Raw genomic sequence first — 20,175 nt, 5'->3', positions numbered from 1 at the left:
GGAGGTGGACACGGAGATGCTGCCGGGGCTGGAGCAGCTCTGCTCTGGAGCCAGGCTGAGAGAGCTGGGCTGGGTCAGCCTGGAGAAGAGAAGGCTCCTGAAGGGGAGACCTGAGAGCAGCTCCAGTGCCTAAAGGGGCTGCAGGAAACCTGGAGAGGGGCTTGGGACAAGGGCCTGTAGGGACAGGCCAAGGGGAATGGCTTTAACCTGCCAGAGGGGAGACTGAGATGAGCTCTTAGGCAGAAGCTCTTCCCTGTGAGGGTGCTGAGGCGCTGGCACAGGGTGCCCAGAGAAGCTGTGGCTGCCCCATCCCTGGCAGTGTTCAAGGCCAGGTTGGACACAGGGGCTTGGAGCAAGCTGCTCCAGTGGAAGGTGTCCCTGCCCGTGGCAGGGGTTGGAGCTGGGTGAGCTTTAAGGTCCCTTCCAACCCAAAGCAGTCTGAGAGATCTTATACAGGACCACAGCCATGTAAAGTGAGTTTCTTGCCCTGGTTTGAGATGCCACGGGCGTCAGGACATCCGCTCATGGCTTTTGCTTTCCTCGCACTAGCCATGCCCACAGCCGGGCTTTGGCACAGGCCAAGGCACTGCAGGTGAACTGCACGAGTGCCTTTAAGGAGGTTTAGAAGCCTTTTTAAGAAGATCTTATAATCCATTTTTAAAAGACCTCCTTTCCCTACACTGAGGCCTGCTCTGTGCGTGTGCAGGATCCCTGAGCCCAGCAGTGCTCTACAACCACGGTCTAGAGGTAAGAGCATCTTGAGTGACTGTGGGAGACATTAACTCCTCACAGCAGAGCAGTAAATGGGTCTGACCCTCCTGGGGACCATAAATCACCACAGAGCAGCACAGCATTGCGAGAGGTCACGATTGCCTCTTGCTAGGAAACGTCCTCACAGGTTCTCGTTCAATCAGGACCGGGTCAGACTTTCCCGAATGTCCCCTGGCGCCGTTGGTTGGGAACAAAAGGGATTTTTGTTGTTAAACCTCCTGCCGCTCTGCCAGGACTGGAATGTGGGACTGTGTTTAAGCAGCGCTTGCAAGTGAGGCTAGAACGAACAGGTTGGATGGCGAGCACCAGGACTTACCCAGTTCCCAACCTCTGTCCTGTCAAAATAATCACCCTCTATCGCTACTTCTTTCCCCAGAGAACAATGTCTGCCACCAGCACTGAAAAATAGAGCTGAAAATAGAGCAGGCTGTGTTTGTTCGCGGTGTGAAACATCAGCTGTGAAGCCAAATGACCTTGAGCTGGGCTTGGCTCTGCGCTGTCTCACTTGCCTCATGAGAAAGTTTATTTCATAAGCAAAAGCCTCCTGCTAAAAATACAGCTGAATGACACCGGGGAAGCTCTCCTGCAGCCCGGGCATTGTGCTGCAGCCGGGGTGTTGTGCCTCGCTGCCAGCAGCCAAATACAGCTGAGATACTGTGAATGGCACCACCGGGCTGGTCCGTGGTGTTCCCAAAACAGCGGCTGGTCCTGCATGGCTCTGCTGAAAGGAAAACATTTTACTGGTGGCTGGAGCAGGTACAAGCAGCCTGAAAAGGTTTCTGGGATGGTTTTTAGACCTGTACGTAAAGATGAAGAGGAGCTTGTGCCAGAGCCCAGGGCAGAGACCCGGAGACAGCTCTGTAAGGAGGAAATCACCCCAAAATCACAGTTCAGGTCACTGGAAAACCCCTTTGACTCACTCATATGTGGCTCTGTGTGAATCTGCATTGCTCGTGGGTGAATGATGCCCTTGGGTGGTGTGGGAGATGAGGGGGTCACCCCTTGGTGCTCAGGGATTTGGGAAGCCTCTTTGGGCTCCAGAAACAGGAGCAGTGCCACAGCTCCGGGCCTGGTGTTACCTGCCAGTGCCCTGCGTGTCCCCTCTCCCAGCCTGGGCAGCCACGACGGGCGCGATGGCACTGCCCATGCACCCGCTCACGGCACTGACGTGCAGCAGGAGCTGCCAGACCTACGTGCTCGGAATGAGTCACGGCTGCAGCCGCTTCCCGTCGGACGGCTCCGGGTGTGCGGGCAGCGCTCCTGCCAGCCGGCACCGGGAGAAGGGCGCCTGTCCCATGGGCACTGCTTGTCCCATGGCCATCGCTCACCCCGTGCTGCTGCTGTGCATCGTGCTCTCACCCGGCAGCGAGGAGGCTGCTCCTGCTGCAGGAAGCCGGGCATCACCCGTTCCCTTGCAGGGTGCAGACAGGCTCATTCAGCACTTTAATTGCCCGGTTTATTGGGTGCACTTTCAGAAACATGTTGTCCCTAAACAAAATAGAGTAATTTAGTTGTGACCAGTAAAATCACAGTCGAACGATAGCGATAGCGAGCATCTCACCAGCCAACCTGCTCTGGTAACCGCTGCATATAAAACCTTTTTAAGTGACCTCTGTTTGCGTTACAAAGATCAGGCAGTAAAACCGAGACTGGTTTTGTTTTACAAGCAGCAGCAGAAGGAAGCGGCCCCCCCGGCCGGCTCTGGCACTGCATGGTTCATGGCTTTGGAGTGAGGGGCTTGGTGGGCGCCGGGGCTCATGGTGCTGAGCGCAGGTACCACCTCTGTGAGCTGCTGGCTCTGGAATGGGAGGGATGGGGTGAAACCCAGCTTGGGGACAGTCCCACGGTGCTCTCAGCCTGAGCAGTAATGACCCTGGTGACTGAACCTGGACTCATCCCACTGGTCTGTGCTCCTCTTAGGGGGTGAAACCAGGAGGATGCTCTTGGTGTGGGGCTGGGATTTGTCACTGATGGGGTTTCCCCAGACGCACTCCCTCACTAATTGGTGTGACAGGGAATCAGCTGCACTCCTTTGCCTTTTCTGACGTGGAAGTTTATGGGAAAAAAGAGCCTCCGGCCATGACTGCAATGTCCAAAGATGTGGTGAAAGATGGGCTCTGGCCCCAGGATGCTCCGGCACAGGCCGGGAAGCGCCAGCGCGGCGCCAGCCCAGACGGAGCATCATAAAGATCCCCGTGGGCCGGGGCTTTATGGTCCTCTCCCATGTTCTGGGGGAAATGTGAAATATTTTGTGACCGGTGAGTTTTTATAACAAGGACAGGAGCGGGATGATTGCCCCGTGTGATTATCCAGGGGAACAGCTTGTCCCTTCCCGGATTCGTTATGTAAACTTGGGTGAGAAGGTCTTAAAACACAAGTGGGGAAGGTTCTGAGCGAAAGGCGTTGTGAAAACACTGTGATTCACTGCGGGTCCGGCCAGCACCTGCCTCCAGCCACCCTTTGCGTGATCGCATCTCCACTGGGGCTGCGGCGCGCTTTAAAGCCCAGATGGATGAGTTTGGTGAAAACAGGCGTTTGTCCATCTCTAGAACCAGATTTGGACAAAGTGCATGAGTGGAAGGAGGCCGCAGCGATCCCGTCTCAGCATGCGGTGGAGCTGGGCTGGCTCTCAGGTGGGCAGGAGGTGCCAGGCTGGTGGTGGCACCGCTCGGCCCCGCAGAGGCTTCGCTGGTGAACGTCCTCCTGTGCCTCGAGTCCTGCTGCTGCCAAGCAGCCAGGGCAGCGGGCACGGGGCTGGGCAGCGCAGGGCAAGATGAGCAGGGATGGGGATGCGGCTCCCACCCAGCTCCTTCTGGAAGGGAAACTGAGGCAGGAGCCTGAGACTGGGGGGAGACGAGGCTGTGCGGGAGCGTGACAGCCAAGTGCGGAAGCACAGGGATGATGCCAGGGAGGACGCAGCATCAGAGCACGCTGTCTGCGGCCCCGAGGCCAGGTGTGTTTCCCTGCTCATACCTCGGGCTGTGTTGCAACCAGGCCCGGAGCTGCTGGGTCAGTGCCCGGAGCCTGCGGCTGCTCCCGGCTGGGCCCAAGGGACGAGCCCCGGTGCGGTGTGTCCTGCCGGGGCAGGAACCCGCCCTGCGGCATTCCCACCCGTGCTGCAGGGACAGAGCCCCTGCCTGCAGCCGCTGCCACCCGGCTCCCAGGGCTGCGGCGTCCTCAGCACCCGCTGCTCCAGAGGTGGATGAACGGGATGCAGAAGAGCCTTGGCTTTGGGAGGAGGGGGGACAGATGGAGCAGATGTCATCAAACCCCCCATGGGAAACAGTGCCCCAGCTGCCAGTGCAGGGAAAAGCTGCTCTGAGCCTGTGGTTGTGCAATTGTGCTGCTGGGTCAGGAGCATGGAGCGCGCTGGGCGTGCAGTGCTGACGGGGCACAGCAGCGCCTGTGTGGGAGCGACCAGGAGCCGGTGCCCAGTGGTTGAGCACAGCCCGGGGTGCATGGGGCTGGCTCGGTGGGTTCGGGCTGTCACCCATCATTCACCCACCAGCGCTGCCCTCGCAGCGTGGGGCACTGAGCCACCGGCATGGTGGGGCACAGGAGGTGCTGTGAGCAGGGTTCCCCCCGTGCTGCTGGAGGGGTGAGGAGTCGGTGGCGACTGCACCTCCCGGTCCGTCCTGTTTGCAGGGAGATGCTGGCGTCGGGATTAGTGCCTGGGCCGTGTCACGGCTTGTCACTGCGGGTGCTGCAATCCTGGGTTAACCTTTGACTCAGCTTGTCTGAAACCTGCAGCACTGCCAGGGCCCGGCCTGTGCTCGAGATGCTCCTGGAAGGAGCCTCCGCATCCTCGTGGGATGGTGGGGGTGGCTCAGACCTGGCATCTGCAGTGGGAATTCTGGCAGTGTTCAAGGCCAGGTTGGACACAGGGGCTTGGAGCAAGCTGCTCCAGTGGAAGGGGTCCGGGCCCGTGGCAGGGGTTGGAGCTGGAGGAGCTTTAAGGTCCCTTCCAGCACAAACCAGGCTGGGATCCTGTGAATTGCCCCAGGGCACCATGGTGCTCACCACTGTGGGACCATAGGAGCAGGAGCTGCCACAGCCCTGCGAGCCCCTTGCTGAGTGCCTGGAGGAGACACTTCCCAGTGCCCATGGTCACGGAGCTGGGTCACCTGCCCTGGAGGGGAGAGTGAAATGGAAGCATCCGGCCTCCCAGAGCTGCATCTGACTGCAGGGCTCAGGTGGCGGCTCAGATCCTGAATGGGTTTTCCATAGGCATGTGCTGTAGATGCCTTTCCCTAGCCCAGCCCCATTTACATTAATGAGGCATTTAGCTCCCAAACCTGTTTGTGGACCACTGGATGTTCCCAGTGTGGAAGGGGGCCCAGGCAGCCCTTAACCCCCTCAGTGCTGCCCAGATGGGAGCAGCTTTGGGCAGCTTTAAGCAGCCATCCCCTTGCTCCAAGGGGCTGCAGTCACCATCCAGGCTGACATCCCGGGGATGTGGCCACCATGGGGCTGGGAACAGCACTGCCTTGGATGGCTGGGATCGGGATGGAGCCAGGCTGTGTTTCAGATGCATTTTCCAAGGAACCTGTGGCTTCCTGTTCATTGCCACACTCTGGGCAGGTTGGCTGGGAGGTTGGGTGCTCCCTCCTGACTGGAGGTTGGATGCTCCCATTTTTCTCTGGGTTTCCAGATGTAATTCAGCCTGACCGGGAAACCTTCCATCCTTCCCTCATTTATCCCTCCTGTTTTGAGTCACTTCCATGCTGGCTGTTCCTGCAGAGTTAGGGGAAAGTCTTGTTTTCCACCAGGATAAGCCTTTGCCCAGCAGTTTTGGCCCTCGGAAGCACTGGAGCAGCAAGTCCTGCTGCTGGAGGTGGTGCTGCCCCTGCCCCTGCTCCTCTCACTGTGTTGCACAGCAGGCGCTGGTGCAGTGCAGCTGGGAGCACTGGGATTGCTGCTGGATCTGTGTGCTTCCACCACAGCTCCAGCAAACCAATCTCAAGCTCCTCGGGGCAGGATGAGCCCGTGCAGCCTTTGAGTGCACCCACAAGCGAAACTCCTGAGCTCTTCGGGTTGGGGATGGGTCAGAAGGGTTGCTTTGGAGGATGGATCTGGTCCGTGCCCCTGAAGGCTGTTACAGGCCAACTGTGCATTAGCTGAGAGAAAGCAGGTCCTGGCTCTGGCCAGCAGGCTCTGTGATGTGGTGCGTGGAGGTGTCAGTGCCAGCAGGACCAGGCAGGCTCCGGGCCCTTTCACACTCATTTCTGTCTGGGCATCCCTCAATGGATTCCTGCAAAGCTTCCTCCTCATCACCCCCTTCCCAAGCAGCTCCTCCATCACCTGCAACCTCCTACTGCAGCTGGGAACTGCAGAAGAGCACAGGCACAGGCACAGACACAGGGGCAGGGACAGGCACAGGCAGCCTTTCCCTGTGAGTCACCAGCTCCTGGTGCTGCAGGGTTGTTCCGACACCTCTCCCTGGGATGTCCTTCACCCGGTGCCTGCGATGCTGCCTCTGCCTTTGCAGTGTGTTCAGGTACCGCATGAAGCCAAAGCCATGGGGCTGCGGTGCTGGGGCCATCGTCACTCCCACCGGGACCCCTGAGCTGCCTGGGCTCCCACCAGTGCCCTGGAATGCTGTGCCATGGGAAGAGCTTCCCAGCCCATCCCGGGAGCAGCAGCGATGGAAGGGACATCACCTCCACAGAATTTACAGCCTCTTGTTCCCATAAAGCCCAAGCTGGTTTACTCAAACGCTTTCAGTTTACGATGTTCAGCATGTGTCAGAGCTGATCCTTGCTCTGTCCCGGGCAGTGCTCAGTGTTTAAGATGAGTCAGCACCTCAGTGGAGTTCAGTATTAAATTTGGGATGAAGTAATCCCTTTCTGGAGCTGCTCCGTGGCTTCCTGCTTCCCAAGGATTATTCATCCAAGGAGCAAAGGTGCTGCATTGGCCCTGAGCAGTAAATGCACCTCCAGAAAACCTGGGCTTTTCCAAAGAGCTTAAAGTGAGTGTTTGTGCCAAAAGGTGCCTGGACACATCCTGTGTTATCCACCAGCGAGGCCTCATGGGCACACTGTGGGGAGCGTGATGCTGCAGCAGCTTTGCTCCCAATCACATGGTGTTTTCCCTGTTAGAACTGCAGCCATCGGGTACAAGGTTAGACCAGTCCATGCTGCAGGGTTGGCACCGCTCCGTTTATTTTTAAGACTTTAGTTTTGCTCTGGGAAGCCTTGGCACAGGGTGCCCAGAGAAGCTGTGGCTGCCCCATCCCTGGCAGTGTTCAAGGCCAGGTTGGACACAGGGGCTTGGAGCAACCTGCTCCAGTGGAAGGTGTCCCTGCCTGTGGCAGGGGTTGGAGCTGGAGGAGCTTTAAGGCCCCTTCCAACCCAACCCAGTCTGCGATTCTGTGATTTTAAGGCTTTCTGAAAGGACCCCATCACTGCAAGGCTTCACCTTCTCAGGTACCCCAGAGAAAGCACTGGGAGCCAGCCTGCAGCACCTGCAGCCACAGCTCCAGGCTGCGATGCAGTCGGAAGCACCAGGGACACGAGGCCGTGTCCTCTCAGCCCATCCTGAGCTGTGCTGCAGGGCCCGGTGCAGCGATGCTCCAGCAGCAGCTGTGGGAGGTTCCCACGCTGATTGCATGATTAACACCTACTGATATAACCCAGCTCTTGGTGCTGGGGGGGAGTAGAGTTACTTGAGCTGCTGGAGAGGAAGAGGAGTCTCTGTGAGAGAGGATAGTGCTGGGGAAGGAGCCGTGCTCTGCGGTGCCAGTAGTGAGCAGAGCTTCGACAATCTCTCTTGGCACTGCCTGCGGTGTGTGAAGTGAACAGAACTGGTGCTGCACACACAGGTACAGGTGAGGACTGGACCTGTGCTATGTGAACAGAACTGGTGCTGCACACACAGGTACAGGTGAGGACTGGACCTGTGCTATGTGTCACTGCAGTGTTTCGCTTTGCTTTTTCCTAGGGAGGTTTTCCCCCTCTCAGTGTCCTCAGAGGCTATGCTTTGTAAAACTGGTGTCAAAGCTGGACCCAGCAGCCCCTGGGAGCTGGTCCTTACCCAGGTGTGACTGAGTCAAAGCAGTTCCTATACAAAGATGCATCAAACTGGTAAGGAAGGTGCCTATTGCAAGGTGTTATGTAGCTCTGAAGGCTGCTGTTATTTCCCTTGCTGCTGTAGCCAGGATGGCTCATGCTGGTTATGTGAAGGTCTGCACGTGCTTGCACAGGCTCGTCAGTGTTCCTCTAGGTCTGTTCTGCCCTTTGTGCAAGTGGGTCAAGCCTAATGTAATGAGGTTGGTTGGCATTTGATGTTGCATTAGAGGTGATGAGATGAGCAGTGGTTTACTCCAAACACCTCACCTTCCTGCACTAAAGAAGGGGCTCTGGGGCACAGCAAACCCACTTCTCTCTTCTCCGAGGTCTCCAAAGGACTACCTGGAGAAGACCTGTCTGGGGGCAGTGGTTTTGGTCACCTTGCTGGTGAATGCTGTGTTCCAAAGGGAATTTTCACTGTGCTCCTGAGCCAGGTCGAGCAGTGTGCTGCAGCACAGCCCCACCTCTGCATAGGGGCCTGGGGACCTGGCCAGGCTGCTTGGGGCAAGTCCTGTATCTCCTGGCTGTTTGTGGATAGACTTGTCTATTGCTGATTTTAAAACACGAACAAAAAAGCAAAGCAATTATTCAAAAATATATCTTTATTTTTTTTACTTTATCAGCTATTTAAATAATTCAGTTAAAATATCTTTTATTGCACATCAAAGAACCTTTCTGGATTCTATATAAGCTTATGCAGAGAGAGCAAAAGAGGCTTTCTTACACTCACACACGCACACACGCGCTCTGTATCATTCTTGCTCAAGCAGCCAACCCAGTGTAGGCTATGCTTATCCTCAACACCTATAGCGTGCTCTAGACAGCTAAGAATCGGCTATGGCAGGGAGGAGTTGGGTGCAGGACTGGCAGCAAGTGGAAGGGGTGCTTGGCTGTGTACCCCAGGGGTCTCCCCACAGCCATGGGGTGCAGGCAGTGGGCTCTGGAAGTGGCTTGGCTCAGTGCACAGGAGGCAGAATGTGGGTGTTGATGCAGCACTGTGGAATGGAGCAGGTGTAGGCCAGTGGATGATGTACTGTGGGCAGATGGATCCTTCAGCCTCCTCCTGCTGTGCATGGAGCCCAGGGCAGCTCTGGGGCGGTGAAGTGGGTGTCAGTGCTGGGGCTCAGTAGGAAGAGCAGCAGCTCCTTCTGAGCCTGCTGGGAAATCACGTGTGGCTGAAGCTGCCCAACAAGCTCCTTTGAGACTGTAATGGCCAGCTTGGGTGATGTGGAACCAAACAGGGTATGCAGTTTGTTGCTGTGATTCAAATTAGATTTCATGCTCCTTTAGATGATTCTTTTGGGCTGACTTAGGTTCTCCTGCTCAAGCTGTGTAATGACTTGCTCTACAAGCACATCTATGGCTTTCTTAACTTTTCATCTCAGAATAAAGAGCTCCTCAGGCCACCTCATCAAAATTCAACTTGAGAGCTTCCCTTTTATCCTTTTTGTGCTCTTACCAAACTGTCATGCCCCTTCCTGCAAATGTCATGCTGCATTCCTGAAAGCCCTGGGTTTTTCCCACAAGTCAAGCAACACGGCAGAGAGCAATTAGTGTTAATACTCAATATGGCATCAATCTGCTGTGGAGCAATTCCTGCCCACATACAAGGGGGTGTGTTCAGTTGGTTGCTAATGTATGCCTCTGTCTGGCAAGACATCCCAGCTCAGTGCCACATCCTGCTCCAGCCATCTCCTGCAATGATTAACTTGAGAACTGATGTTGTTGAAGTTCTTAATGTCCCCGAGCCCCTGGCTTTTGTGTCTGAGCTTTGCTCAGAGAAGCTCTGACTGCAAGTTCAATCCCTGAATAAGGGTCTGACCCGAAAGGCCTTCAGTGCTCATTTGGGTATGTGCCTTTTGCCCCTGGACATGTGGGTCCAGCACCCACCTCTTCTGGCACCTGGGTGGGTGGATAAATAAGGGTCAGCGCTGGCCAAGCTCTAGTGTGTCGGGCAGCTGCTCCGTGAAGGCAGTCTCTAGCCGCAAAGTGCTGTAGTTGGGAGGGGGAGTCCTGGGCAGGGGCCTCTCCTGGGGCAGCGGCAGGCGAAGGGCGGTGTTGAAGGTGGGCAGGTCCTCATCGATGCAGACTGGGTTGTCATGGCCCTGCCTCTCCAGGTCTCCGGCCTGCAAGGCCTTCCCCGGCCGCTCCCGTTGCCGGTTGTTCCACCACTTCTTTGCCTTTTGCCACTGGCGCCGCATCACGATGGAAAGCGAATCGATGAAGAAGACCTCGATGATCTCAATGACACACACGACCGAGCAGCTCATCCAAAGGCCCAGCTGGCCTCCGAAGTTGGAAAGAAGAATGACGAGCTGGAAGACAAGAGAGCACAAGGTTATGGGTTCCTGTGGGCACCAGGTCCCTGTCCATGGCACTGTTACGGTGTGTGGTGAGTCTGTGCTGAGCGGGGGCACCCAGGGCTTGCTGAGCACTACTAAACGTGGAGAGCCCTTCCTCTGCTGCCTGTTTACTCTGCTCTGGCAGGAGCTCAGTGCTACACGTACCATGGGCAGCCTACCCCAGTGCAGGGCTTGGGACTGGACGGCTGGAAAAGCAGCCCCAGATAAAAGGGCTGCAAAGGGCAGGACCTGGCACATCATCCAGGCAGTTTGCTGTGCCTGCTGGATGGGACAACTCCTCTGGCCAGATGAAAGCTTCCAGCCTGCCTGAGGGAGGAAGAGCCACATCTCCTTGGGGCTGAGCAGGGAACTCACTGTGTTGGAAGGATTCTCTGAAATGAATCTCTCATTCAGGTCTTTGTAAAACACCATGAGGTTCGCAAGGTCCGTCCTGAAAGGAGAAGCAAAAGGCAGGTTGAGGGTTTAGTAAAACAATAACATGAAACATACTGAAAAACTATGCAAATAACCAGTTGGACCAGTAGGGCTGGGCCGCTCTAAAGGGAGCTTTTTTCCCAATTGCCATCATTAGGGCTCCTGAGATTATATCTGAGCTTGAGGTGCAAGCTAGAAACACATACAGGGGAACTTACTTGTTCAGCTTCTTGTTGATTTTTTGCCCTTTGTCCCAAGAGAGAACTCGAAGCATCCAGTCCTGGGGAAAAAAAGACAGAAAATACGGTTATAGCTGTGTGTGCTTGTGTATAAACCCCCTGGTAAGGAAGCTCATGCTCAGCACTTCCTTGGACCAGTGTGGGTGCCAGGACTGAATGTGTGTGATGGGTCCCTGTGGGGATCTCCCAACCCACAAGCCAAACCTTGGTTTAATGGTGAACCCCTGGAGGGAAAGCCCTGACCTGGACACTACAGACTGAGCCTCTGGGAGGAGCAGCATTGAAGTGCTAAGGAACACCCCAGGGGCCCCCAGCTTCCGCTGAAGCTCTGCGTTTGTAAAAGCCTTGTTGTGCCACGTGCTGTCACCACACTGTGATTAGGGACTCACCTCTGACACGGTGGATGGCCACTGGGCAATGCTGGTGGTAAGCGCCCACTCCTTGAAGCTGTGGAGAGAGGCAGGCTGTCAGCTGGGAGCTCAGCTCTCACCAAGCATTTTAGCTCTGGTCATGGGCAGGACTTACCTGCAGGCATCTTTGCAGATCTGTTGGCAGCCCAGCTGCTCCTTCACAAACTTCTCGTGCAGCTTGTAGTAGCAGTACACTGCAAGAAGGGAGCAGGACATGTGGATGAGAAGCCAGAAAGAAAAGCTACCTGTGGTGGAGTGGAGCTTCTGGGGTGGAGGTGGCCTTTGTGGCCATCACCTCTATGGTGAGAATAAAAAGATTTACCCTGTAAATATTGCAAAATACTCCAAGTAGTAGTTGTCACTTGCTACAGGCATGAACAATTGCCTCACCAGGTCAAGTGTGGTGTGCACAAATGACAAGCAATTAGGACAACTGTCAGGAACAAGTCAATCTAAACAAGAGGACCAGACTCAGGCTCTGGTACAGGGTCTGAAGAGGGCTGAGGAGGTGCTGGGTGCAGGCAGGGCTGGGCTGTGGTACTATGGCTGGCAGCTGAGGCATGTGTGGTGTGTTTGAATACTTACTCCAGTTGGGGTTCTTCTTGTAGTTGCAGTACTCTGCCCCAGCGGGTAAGGGCTGTGCATATTGGGCACAGCCACATGAGTCCACCATCGCCTTCTGAAAGCAGGAGTGCAGGCAAATCTGGGGGAGATAAACCAGGGGCTGCTGTGCCTTTGCAGTGCCAAGGCCCAGGCTGTGTCCACCTAAAAATATCCGCTGTTTATGCCAGTAGTGGTAAGGTGGGAGCCCCACTTCCTTGGGCCTTAAGGCTCTGTTGCTAGCAAATACAGATGCAGGCAGAAAGTGCTGTGGAGGGTGTAGGATCTAGTGCAAGGAATGAGTACACTTCTCTCTGAGGGGGGCTCTGAGAGTGCCCCCGCTTGCCCTACAGCCATCAAGAGCTTCAGTTGTTGCAGTTGCTCTTTGCACAGCCAAGGAGGTTTTCTGTCTGCTGTGGCATGTGGTCCATGAATCAACAACGAGGTGTGGGAAGTGACTCACTGGTGAAAACGTTCACAGCTTTGACCAAATCGTGCTGGTGCCTATTTGGAGACCTGAAGTTTTAAGGATTATTGGGCAGCAGAGTCAGTGTTTTGAGCTAAAACCCTTAATGGGTTGGAACAAGCAAGAACTGAGCTTCTCTTTTTGAAATCCCAGTCAAGCCTTTTGTTCCCAGTCCCAGCCCTCCTGAGCACTGAGTTTCAGTGAAGTACTGTTATTAAAACCTGAGATAATGTCTGTGTGATGCTAACTGGCAATACATCACAGTGGCTTTCAGGTCTAATACTGCATAAACCAAAACCCATTCTAGGCACAGGCTTTGCAGCAGGCAGCAGCTAATATAATTACAATTCTTCAAGTGGAGAGTGCTACAACAACTGACACCCTCCAGGAGGACCCAATTACAGAAACCATGCAAAATTAGTGGAAACTTACTTTGCAAACAAACATCCTGCTATCTGGATACTGATTAGATGGTATCTGTTACTCTTGGGAGTCCTAAAGGTCACAATTTCTGGCTTCAAGGGTTACTAAGCTGCAACATTTACTTGGCCAATATTTTCCAGTCTCACATTGCTTGAAAATTGCCTAATGAGCTCATGTTCTTTCTTTATCTAGCAGGGTGCCTAAGGGAACTTCAAACATCAACCACTTAGGAATAAAACTTGGATTCTAAAAAGTGCTGTGGTATTTTACATCAGTGGTTAAAGGCAGTGACCCCACGCCTGCACTGTTCACCATCTCAGACCCTGAACTCCAGAATATCAGAAAGCTTTTTATGAAGGTAGTTTTCAAGCAATGGATGAAACAAATGCAACAGATTTACCTGGAGTGAGTAGCTCTTGTTGTAGAGGTTTTCTACTGGAATGTCGGCCCCGGTCTCCGTGCAGTCACTGTAGGGTTTGCTCAGCTTGCGAGACTGAGTCTGAGAACCAGGAAAGAGCAAACCTTAGTTACGGAGTTCAGCGAAACCACAGGATTTAGTGGCTGTTCATCACAATTCTGAAACCAAGTGATGGGGCAGGTCTGAGCAGCACCTTTAGCTTTTGCCATCTCAAATGATTTGTCAGTCACTTGTCAGAATAAGAGGTTGTTTTGTTTGTAATTTCCATTTCCCAAAACACGGTTCTGGCTGAGTTATCTGCTGCCTTCACTGAAAACCTCTGCAGGAATGCTGAGGTGCTATAAGAGAAGCAGTGAGGATCTTTCAAAGCAGAGTTATTCATATGTATGTTTTCTCTCATTGCTGAGTCCTAGAGGCATAGTTTATCCTGATGTGTTTGTGTTTTGAGGGAAGGGGGGCTGTTGCTTGGGTTTTTTTAATTTCTAGTGAAAACCCACCTTCCCAGGCTGCTGTTGCCCTGGCTGCTCCTCTTTCATGGCTAAAAGAGCACTTTAGGCTCTGCCAGTGCTCAACAGCACCTCTCCAAAATGTCTCTAAATCAAATGTTTGCATCACCTTCAGGACTTTTTCCAGGTACTGCTTTGACCCTTCCTCTCTGATAAATGCCAACACCTTTTCCTGTTCCGCAATCTCTGCCCAGACAGAGAGCTCTGAAATGCCAAGTGCCTTTGAAGTCTGATGAAACCAGGCTGGGAGCCCTCAAATTCACAAGAGCTGATTTAGGCTGCACCATTGCTTCCTGCAGCCTGCCTCACCTCAGCTTGGAACCCTTCTTATCTTCCTGCGGTAATTATTCACTTCATAACAAAGAAAGTGGCCTGAAACCATGAGAAATGACACCCATTTAAGGATCCATTCACCTATCTTTCTCTACAGAGTTTAAAATTAGGGGCTGAACCTAAAAAGGATCAGTTCAGCAGGAACCTGAGAAAAGCCTGCTTACCTTCAGGCACTGACTATGCATCTGCAGGTTACTGAGGTCAAACCTGATGGCTAATTACCACTTCTGTCTGCAGCAATAGGTGCAGCTCTGAAGGAGCTGACATGCATGGTAGAAGTCAGATCCTTCAGAAAGGTGCTCAGATCTCTTTGGAGGGGACACAGAAGCACGTGGTTTCAATATTAGGGATAGGTTACTTCTGAAAACTGAACGAAACCAGCTTTTAATATGCTTTTAACTCTCATAGACAACCTAGTGCCAGCAACCTGCCTCAGTCTGCTGCAGCATCTTCCACCGGATGACAGAGCCTTTGTATAGAAGTTTTCTGTTGTAGCTTGTATTCCTATAAGAGCTTACTTATTCATTCAGGTACTGAAATAATTTGCAAACTAAATATTTAACTAAAGCACTGAAACTCCTACCAAGCAATGCTTTGTTTGCATTCCAAACATCTTGGAATATTTTTCGAGGAGGTGGGGGTGTAAGTCCCAGTACGCAGCAGAAATACAGGAGCGATAACATGGACACTGATGTTTGCATTTGGGAAACATTGATTGCCATGTTCAAGCCTGTAGTGAGTAGCATTGTGTGTGGCACATGTTGCTGTGTCCTCCTTTGTGTACCCGAAATGTGGGTACAAGGACTGATCCAGCACCTTAGTGGGGCAGCCCTGTCCTGGCAATCGTGACTCCCCCTTGGATGGCTCTCTGGAGTGATCACAGCTATTTGTTTTGAGTCCAGAAGCTGTGTCCAGCTTCTCTCTTGGCTGTTATGTTAGGATGCAATTGCATCACTCCCTTATGCCAAATCTTTTAAACACAGCCACTGAGATACGTTCAGTTTTGGGTTTTATTCTATATGCAACAGTCCAAAGGTAGTGTGCCAGGAAAATGTTGCATTAAATATTGAGGCTCGAACTGCAGTGACCGTCTCCTGTATGGTGTAAGAGTTACAAAGGAAATAGCCTTGTGAGACTTTGCCTCCTTTATACCATCCTGGCTCCTGTACCTCCTAGTCACTTTATTTCCCAGGTAGCATTTATCCCGCTGGTCAGACCAAGGGGTTGCTGCCCGCTTTTCCAGACAGCTGGAAGATAGCGAACTATTTGCAAACTTAAAAAACATCAGCCCTGTTCTCAACGTCTTTTCTCATGCAGGGACCAGATCGACCTGGCACACCCAGCCGGGATAGATAAGGGCTGGTTGATGGACCTGACCCACTATCAGGGAAGAGAAGGCAGAACTAAATTGCTCACTTAACGACCATCCAGATGAAAGGGGAAGGTCTGGCTTGCAAGATGGCTTTGCTTTCACTTCTCTGCCATGGAAAGCAGCCCCTTGGGTGAAATGCCCTGTCTGTACTACACTAATAGGGGAAATTCAGAGCTGCAGCTCTCCCTGCCCTCACCGGAATGCTTCACTAAGCGGGCAAAGGCAGAGTCACTGCCCACCAGGTGCTTGTACAGCTGGGATAGCAAGAAGCCCACAGAATAGCTATAGGGGTTGTACTGCAGACCTGACCCTAAGGCAGGTTACCCACAGCTCCAGCTCTTCCCCTTCCTCCCCAGAGCCTGCGTGGGATGCGAACTCGGCTGCTGATTGCCAAAGCAAAACGAGGCACTTAACACATTTCTGTGGTTGTGGATTTTGCTGTGAAAACAAAACAAAAAAATCCCCTGGAAAGCCAAGGGGTAGGAGAGGAGGAGAACAAACAAAATCCCCGTGGCTGGTTGGCTTAGAGAGACCTGATTTTCCAACAGCCTCTACGCAAAGCAAAAACTTTGTTCTGAAAAGTGCTATCACAGGATTTTCCTCGGGACACTTCAGCTGCTCAAGTGTGAGGTGTTAGAGCCTTCCAGCTTCTGGCCATGTTCAAACATCATCAGTTGGTTCATATTTACCCCTGTCTTAAGACAAAGGGGCAAAAGGACATGGGATTGCTGTCACTCACAAAGTGCATCCCAATGGAGGTGGCCGCTGCGGTCTCAATTTCTGTGCCGATGTCTTCAATGAAGGGATATTCATCCTGGTCATGGACGATGATCTTGGCTCCTGTGGATGTCACCAGGAAGGGGTTGTAGTCTGCTTCATCTATATACAGAACAACCTGCAGTCCTGAAGAAGAGAGGTAAAGCAGGAGCAGAGTTACACCAGAAGGCAGAGCCACTTTCTGAGCAGGGAGAGCAACACAGTTCATTTAATGTTATCTGGCCTTAAGTAGAACTGTAACAGCCAAGAAGAGCTTTTACAATGCTACACTGAGACCCTTGCAGCAAGCACCATCCCTCTGTGGCCCCAAGGCCAGTGAACAAGCTGTGTCTCTGTAGAAGGTGGCTGAAACTTACTTTAAAAAGTTATATAACCGGGAAGCTGTAATTCCCGATGGAAAACATTAGTGATGCAATGATATTATCTTTGTATTCTCTGGCAATGGTTTGCACTAGTTCAAACAAGCATTTCCCCAATCTGCTTGCACATCTAGAGCCAACACATCAATCACTCTCCAGTGGGATCCAGTTCACTGAACCACTGCTATCTAACAGCAGCTCTCAGCCTCCGGTCCGTCTCTTACCATACTCACTGCCGCCCATGGAGGTGCTCAGCACTGTCCCGTTTTCTCCGCTGTTGAAGGTGTAGCAATTCCCATGCAGGGGGTGATGGAAGCGAGTGAAGTGCCTGCAAGAAATCAAGTGTTGTCACATTGCTCTCGGCAGTTTTCACTGTCTGCGGGAGCAAATCAGCAGATCTGGGCTCTTTGCTTTGGCAGAGATGTGGCAGGACGGGATGTTTCCCTTTTTTTGTTGGTGGTGATTTATTTTGCTAAAAAGTGTGGGTCCTTTTCCTTGAAACTACATGGCAATATGATCTGGTTTAATAGCACCAGGAACTGAAATGTTCAGGAGGTTGCTGTGTGGGAGTGGGGGCTGAGAGGGTGGGGAAGTGGATTTACAGCACTAGGAGGAAGGTGGTGGTGGAAGACACCCAGTCCTCTCTCATTCAGCAGCCAAGGGTCTAAAGGAACATGGATCTTGACTTTCAGAAGAGCTGCTGCACAGGGGAGCTGAGCACACACCTGCCTGATTCAAACACATTCATGTCTGTCCCCTGAGCATCCCCTCCCACTCGAGGAAACTTCTTCGTTCCAAGAAAAGATGTTTTGCCTTTGTGCAATTACAGACACATGCAGAACACCCTCAGCAGTGAGCTTGTTCCTGGCAGTGGGAAAACCACTGAAGCCAGGTACAAGTGTAGTCTGAGCCCCATAACTGTACAGGGAAACCGCTCCCGCCGGCACACACAAACTGCACTGCCACCAACATAAACAGGGAGATTTGATTCTGCCAAACCCCACAAGTTTATATGAACCGTGGACAGCAGAACATGAGGGTAAATGAAATTAAAGAGCATAATTAAAGCTGATGAAGACACGAATGCTGGCTTTCATTTGGAAATGGTTCCTGCTGGTATTCAGCGAACACCAAATATTCAATTCCTACATACTATGTACTTGGAAATAAGCCGTTAAGCTGGAGGGATGTTCTGTGCACTGACCTTTTGTCACAAGATAGGCCATCAAAGAAACATGTCAGTAGAAGGTCATCAGCAGAATAACTCAATTTTTCTTTAGTCTCCAGGGGAATTTGTGCCATGATGTTCATGTAATGCAGCTTGTACCATTCCTGGATGGCATTAACACCAGAACTGAATGTATACAGTGCACACTCACTGCTGTTGTTTGCATCGCACTGATAATTACAAAGGGGAAAAAGCATTTCAGGTGAAATGAAATCAAGTGTTCCACAAGGTACGGGTGACCCCCAGCAATGCACGCACGGAGTCAGCGTGGCACCAAGGGGACAAAGGGGCAGCAAAGACCTTTCATTCAGGGCTAAGTGATAGGATCAAATGTTTCAGGCCCAAAGGAAAGGTCATGGGAAGCACTAAGTCTATTTGGGCAGACTTCAGGAAGGTATTTCTCTTCCAGGGAGCTGGAGCTGAATCTGCAGGCAGCCGGAGGCCTGGGCAGAAGAGCAGCTGGAGGGTTACTCACTATAAAGCCACCTAAGGAAGCAATAAAACTGGCCGAGGGACACCAACCCAAAACACCCGTTCTCTGCCCCACAGGGAACTGGCTGGCCAAGGAAGAGTGACACTCACCAGCTGAAAGCCGATGATATCATTTGAATCCCCGGAGTTCACGATGGATGAATCCTTGTGAAAGACACTGCCCTCTATTTTCCTCTTCTGACCACTGTGAAAATCAGTCACCGTCTTAGAGAAGTCCTCAAACTTCAGCAGAGGGATCTGCTGGAAGAAGTCGCTCCCTGAGCTGTTCCACTCATTCACCGACCGGCGCACCTTGGACTTGCCCTCCGAAAATCCGTAGAAAGTCTCCAAAGCCTTTTTTGTCTCTTTGTCCAGTTCAGATAAATAGTCTTTCATGGCACTGTACCTGCATTGGAGACAACATGGTAAGAAGCGCCATCCCATCTCACCTCACCCACTGCACTACACATCCCATCACTTGGGACAAGACTCTGTGCCACAGACTCACATTGATCTCTCATCACCTCATCGATCCACATCAGAGTAGGCACAGCTCTGAGAAGGACCACAAAAAACAAAGCTGAAACTAAGCTACAGTGAGAGCCCTCACAGACTCCCAAGCTCCCTGGAGGTTGTGTTCGCAAGCTTGAGGAGGCAAAGCGTGTTGGAACAAGGTTTCTGCCTTTGTGCCAAGAGGCACCAGGGAGCTGGGTCACCCACAGGGCCAGGCACGGCAGCTGGGAGCGGAACAGAATTGATGTAAAGTGTAATATGGCAGAAGAAAAAGTATTGCTGATGGATAATGTCAAAGCATCCTATAGGGAAAGGAAGAGGCAACATAAGAGTGACAGACATTCCTTTTCCATTATTCAGGAGATGCCGTTGTTTGTAATCCTGAAACTTGGGTCCTGGAAAGATGGGGATTTGAAGAGAACCACGGATACGAGCAGAGCCTGTCTGGAGCTGAGACTAAATCGACCGAGTCCAGCCGAGCAGGCAGCGTGTGAGTGTAACCCACACGTGCGGGAAGAGCATCGGCACAGAGATGGATGTGGTACTCAAAGTGCCATAGAGGGGAACTCGGGCGGGCACGACTGCGGAGCGCAGCCCAGAGGAGGTTTAGCGATGAGCTGAGCGGATGCCCAGCGGCGGGGCTCACCCTCCCCGGCACCCCGAGCTTACTTGTAGGGGTTGATGTTGCAGATGGTGACGGCGGGGAAGGGCAGCTTCTGGAACTGGACGGTGACGGACACCGAGGCGCTGTAGTAGTTCATGAGGAGCTCCGCGCACTGCCAGAGGATGAGCCCGACAGCGCTGAGGGTAAGCAGGATCCAGAGGAAGCGGCGCAGGCGGCCGCGGGACACCACGATGCGGCGGCAGCCGTGCGTGTTGGTGTTGAGGCAGTACCACCGCATCAGCTCGCTCAGCGTCGGCGCCTGCGGGCCCCGCACCGGCAGCGTCCGCTTGATCCGCGCCGTGATCTTCTTCCCGGGGGCCATGGAAGCTGCGGGACACGGAGAGGGCCGCTGAGCTGGTCGGGGGCAACGGGACCTCTGCACCGCCAGCACCGACCCCGCGCTGACAGCGCCCCGCCCCGCTGATGAGCCGGCCCCGAGGCTCCGCGCCCCCCGAGCCAGCCCTCGCCCGCCCCGCCTCACCTCGGCCGCCCTCCGGGCCCGGCGGGGCCATGCTGCGCTCCTGGCCCCGTCGCCGCTGCCGATGGGACGGCGGCCTCCCGCCGCGGCACCTACTCCCGGCGCGGCCCCGCCCCGCCGCGGCCCGGCCCGGCCCGCCACAGCCACCACCGCCCCGCTCCGCGGCCGCGCAGCGCCGCCACTCGGCGAGGCCCGGGGGCGCGGCAGGGCCGGGCGGACAACGCCGGGCAGGGCCCCGCAGCGAGCGCCGGCGGCCGGCGGGACCCCGCGGGGCGGGGCAGTGCCGGGGCGGGGCCCCGCTCG

The 20,175-nt window shown here is 53.6% G+C and overlaps 1 protein-coding gene across 2 annotated transcripts; it reads right to left on the bottom strand.

Annotated features, from left to right (window-relative positions):
- Nucleotides 1–8,548: 8,548 nt before the first annotated feature.
- Nucleotides 8,549–20,092, bottom strand: SCNN1G (sodium channel epithelial 1 subunit gamma). 2 transcript variants are annotated; one of them, XM_080617195.1, is made up of 13 exons: nt 19,876–20,092; nt 19,400–19,721; nt 18,329–18,623; nt 17,723–17,916; nt 16,743–16,846; nt 16,122–16,285; nt 13,154–13,252; nt 11,850–11,967; nt 11,380–11,458; nt 11,244–11,301; nt 10,834–10,895; nt 10,556–10,631; nt 8,549–10,153 (listed from the first exon to the last, which is right to left on the bottom strand). In XM_080617195.1, exons 1-13 carry the CDS (start codon nt 19,904–19,906, stop codon nt 9,764–9,766), a joined length of 1,992 nt encoding a protein of 663 aa, XP_080473321.1. In that variant the 5' UTR covers nt 19,907–20,092; the 3' UTR covers nt 8,549–9,763. The 2 variants fall into 2 exon arrangements, with proteins under 2 accessions (XP_080473321.1, XP_080473322.1); XM_080617196.1 differs by having other exon boundaries at nt 17,723–17,850.
- Between the last annotated feature and the right edge of the window lie 83 nt (nt 20,093–20,175).

The sequence above is a fragment of the Psittacula echo genome, assembly GCF_963264785.1.
Source record: "Psittacula echo genome assembly, chromosome: 5".
Lineage (NCBI taxonomy): Eukaryota > Metazoa > Chordata > Aves > Psittaciformes > Psittacidae > Psittacula > Psittacula echo.
The sequence above is the reverse complement of the archived record's forward strand: the minus strand, read 5'-3'. Positions and strand labels throughout refer to the sequence as shown.

Excerpts from the sequence above, each read along its gene's own strand:
- SCNN1G (XM_080617195.1), bottom strand. The coding sequence starts at position 19,906 with ATGGCCCCGCCGGGCCCGGAGGGCGGCCGAG. Across the intron at positions 11,968-13,153 it reads ACAAGAGCTACTCACTCCAG|ATTTGCCTGCACTCCTGCTT; the intron begins GTAAATCTGTTG and ends TATCTCCCCCAG. Across the intron at positions 11,459-11,849 it reads CAAGAAGAACCCCAACTGGA|TGTACTGCTACTACAAGCTG; the intron begins GTAAGTATTCAA and ends CCCTTCTTGCAG.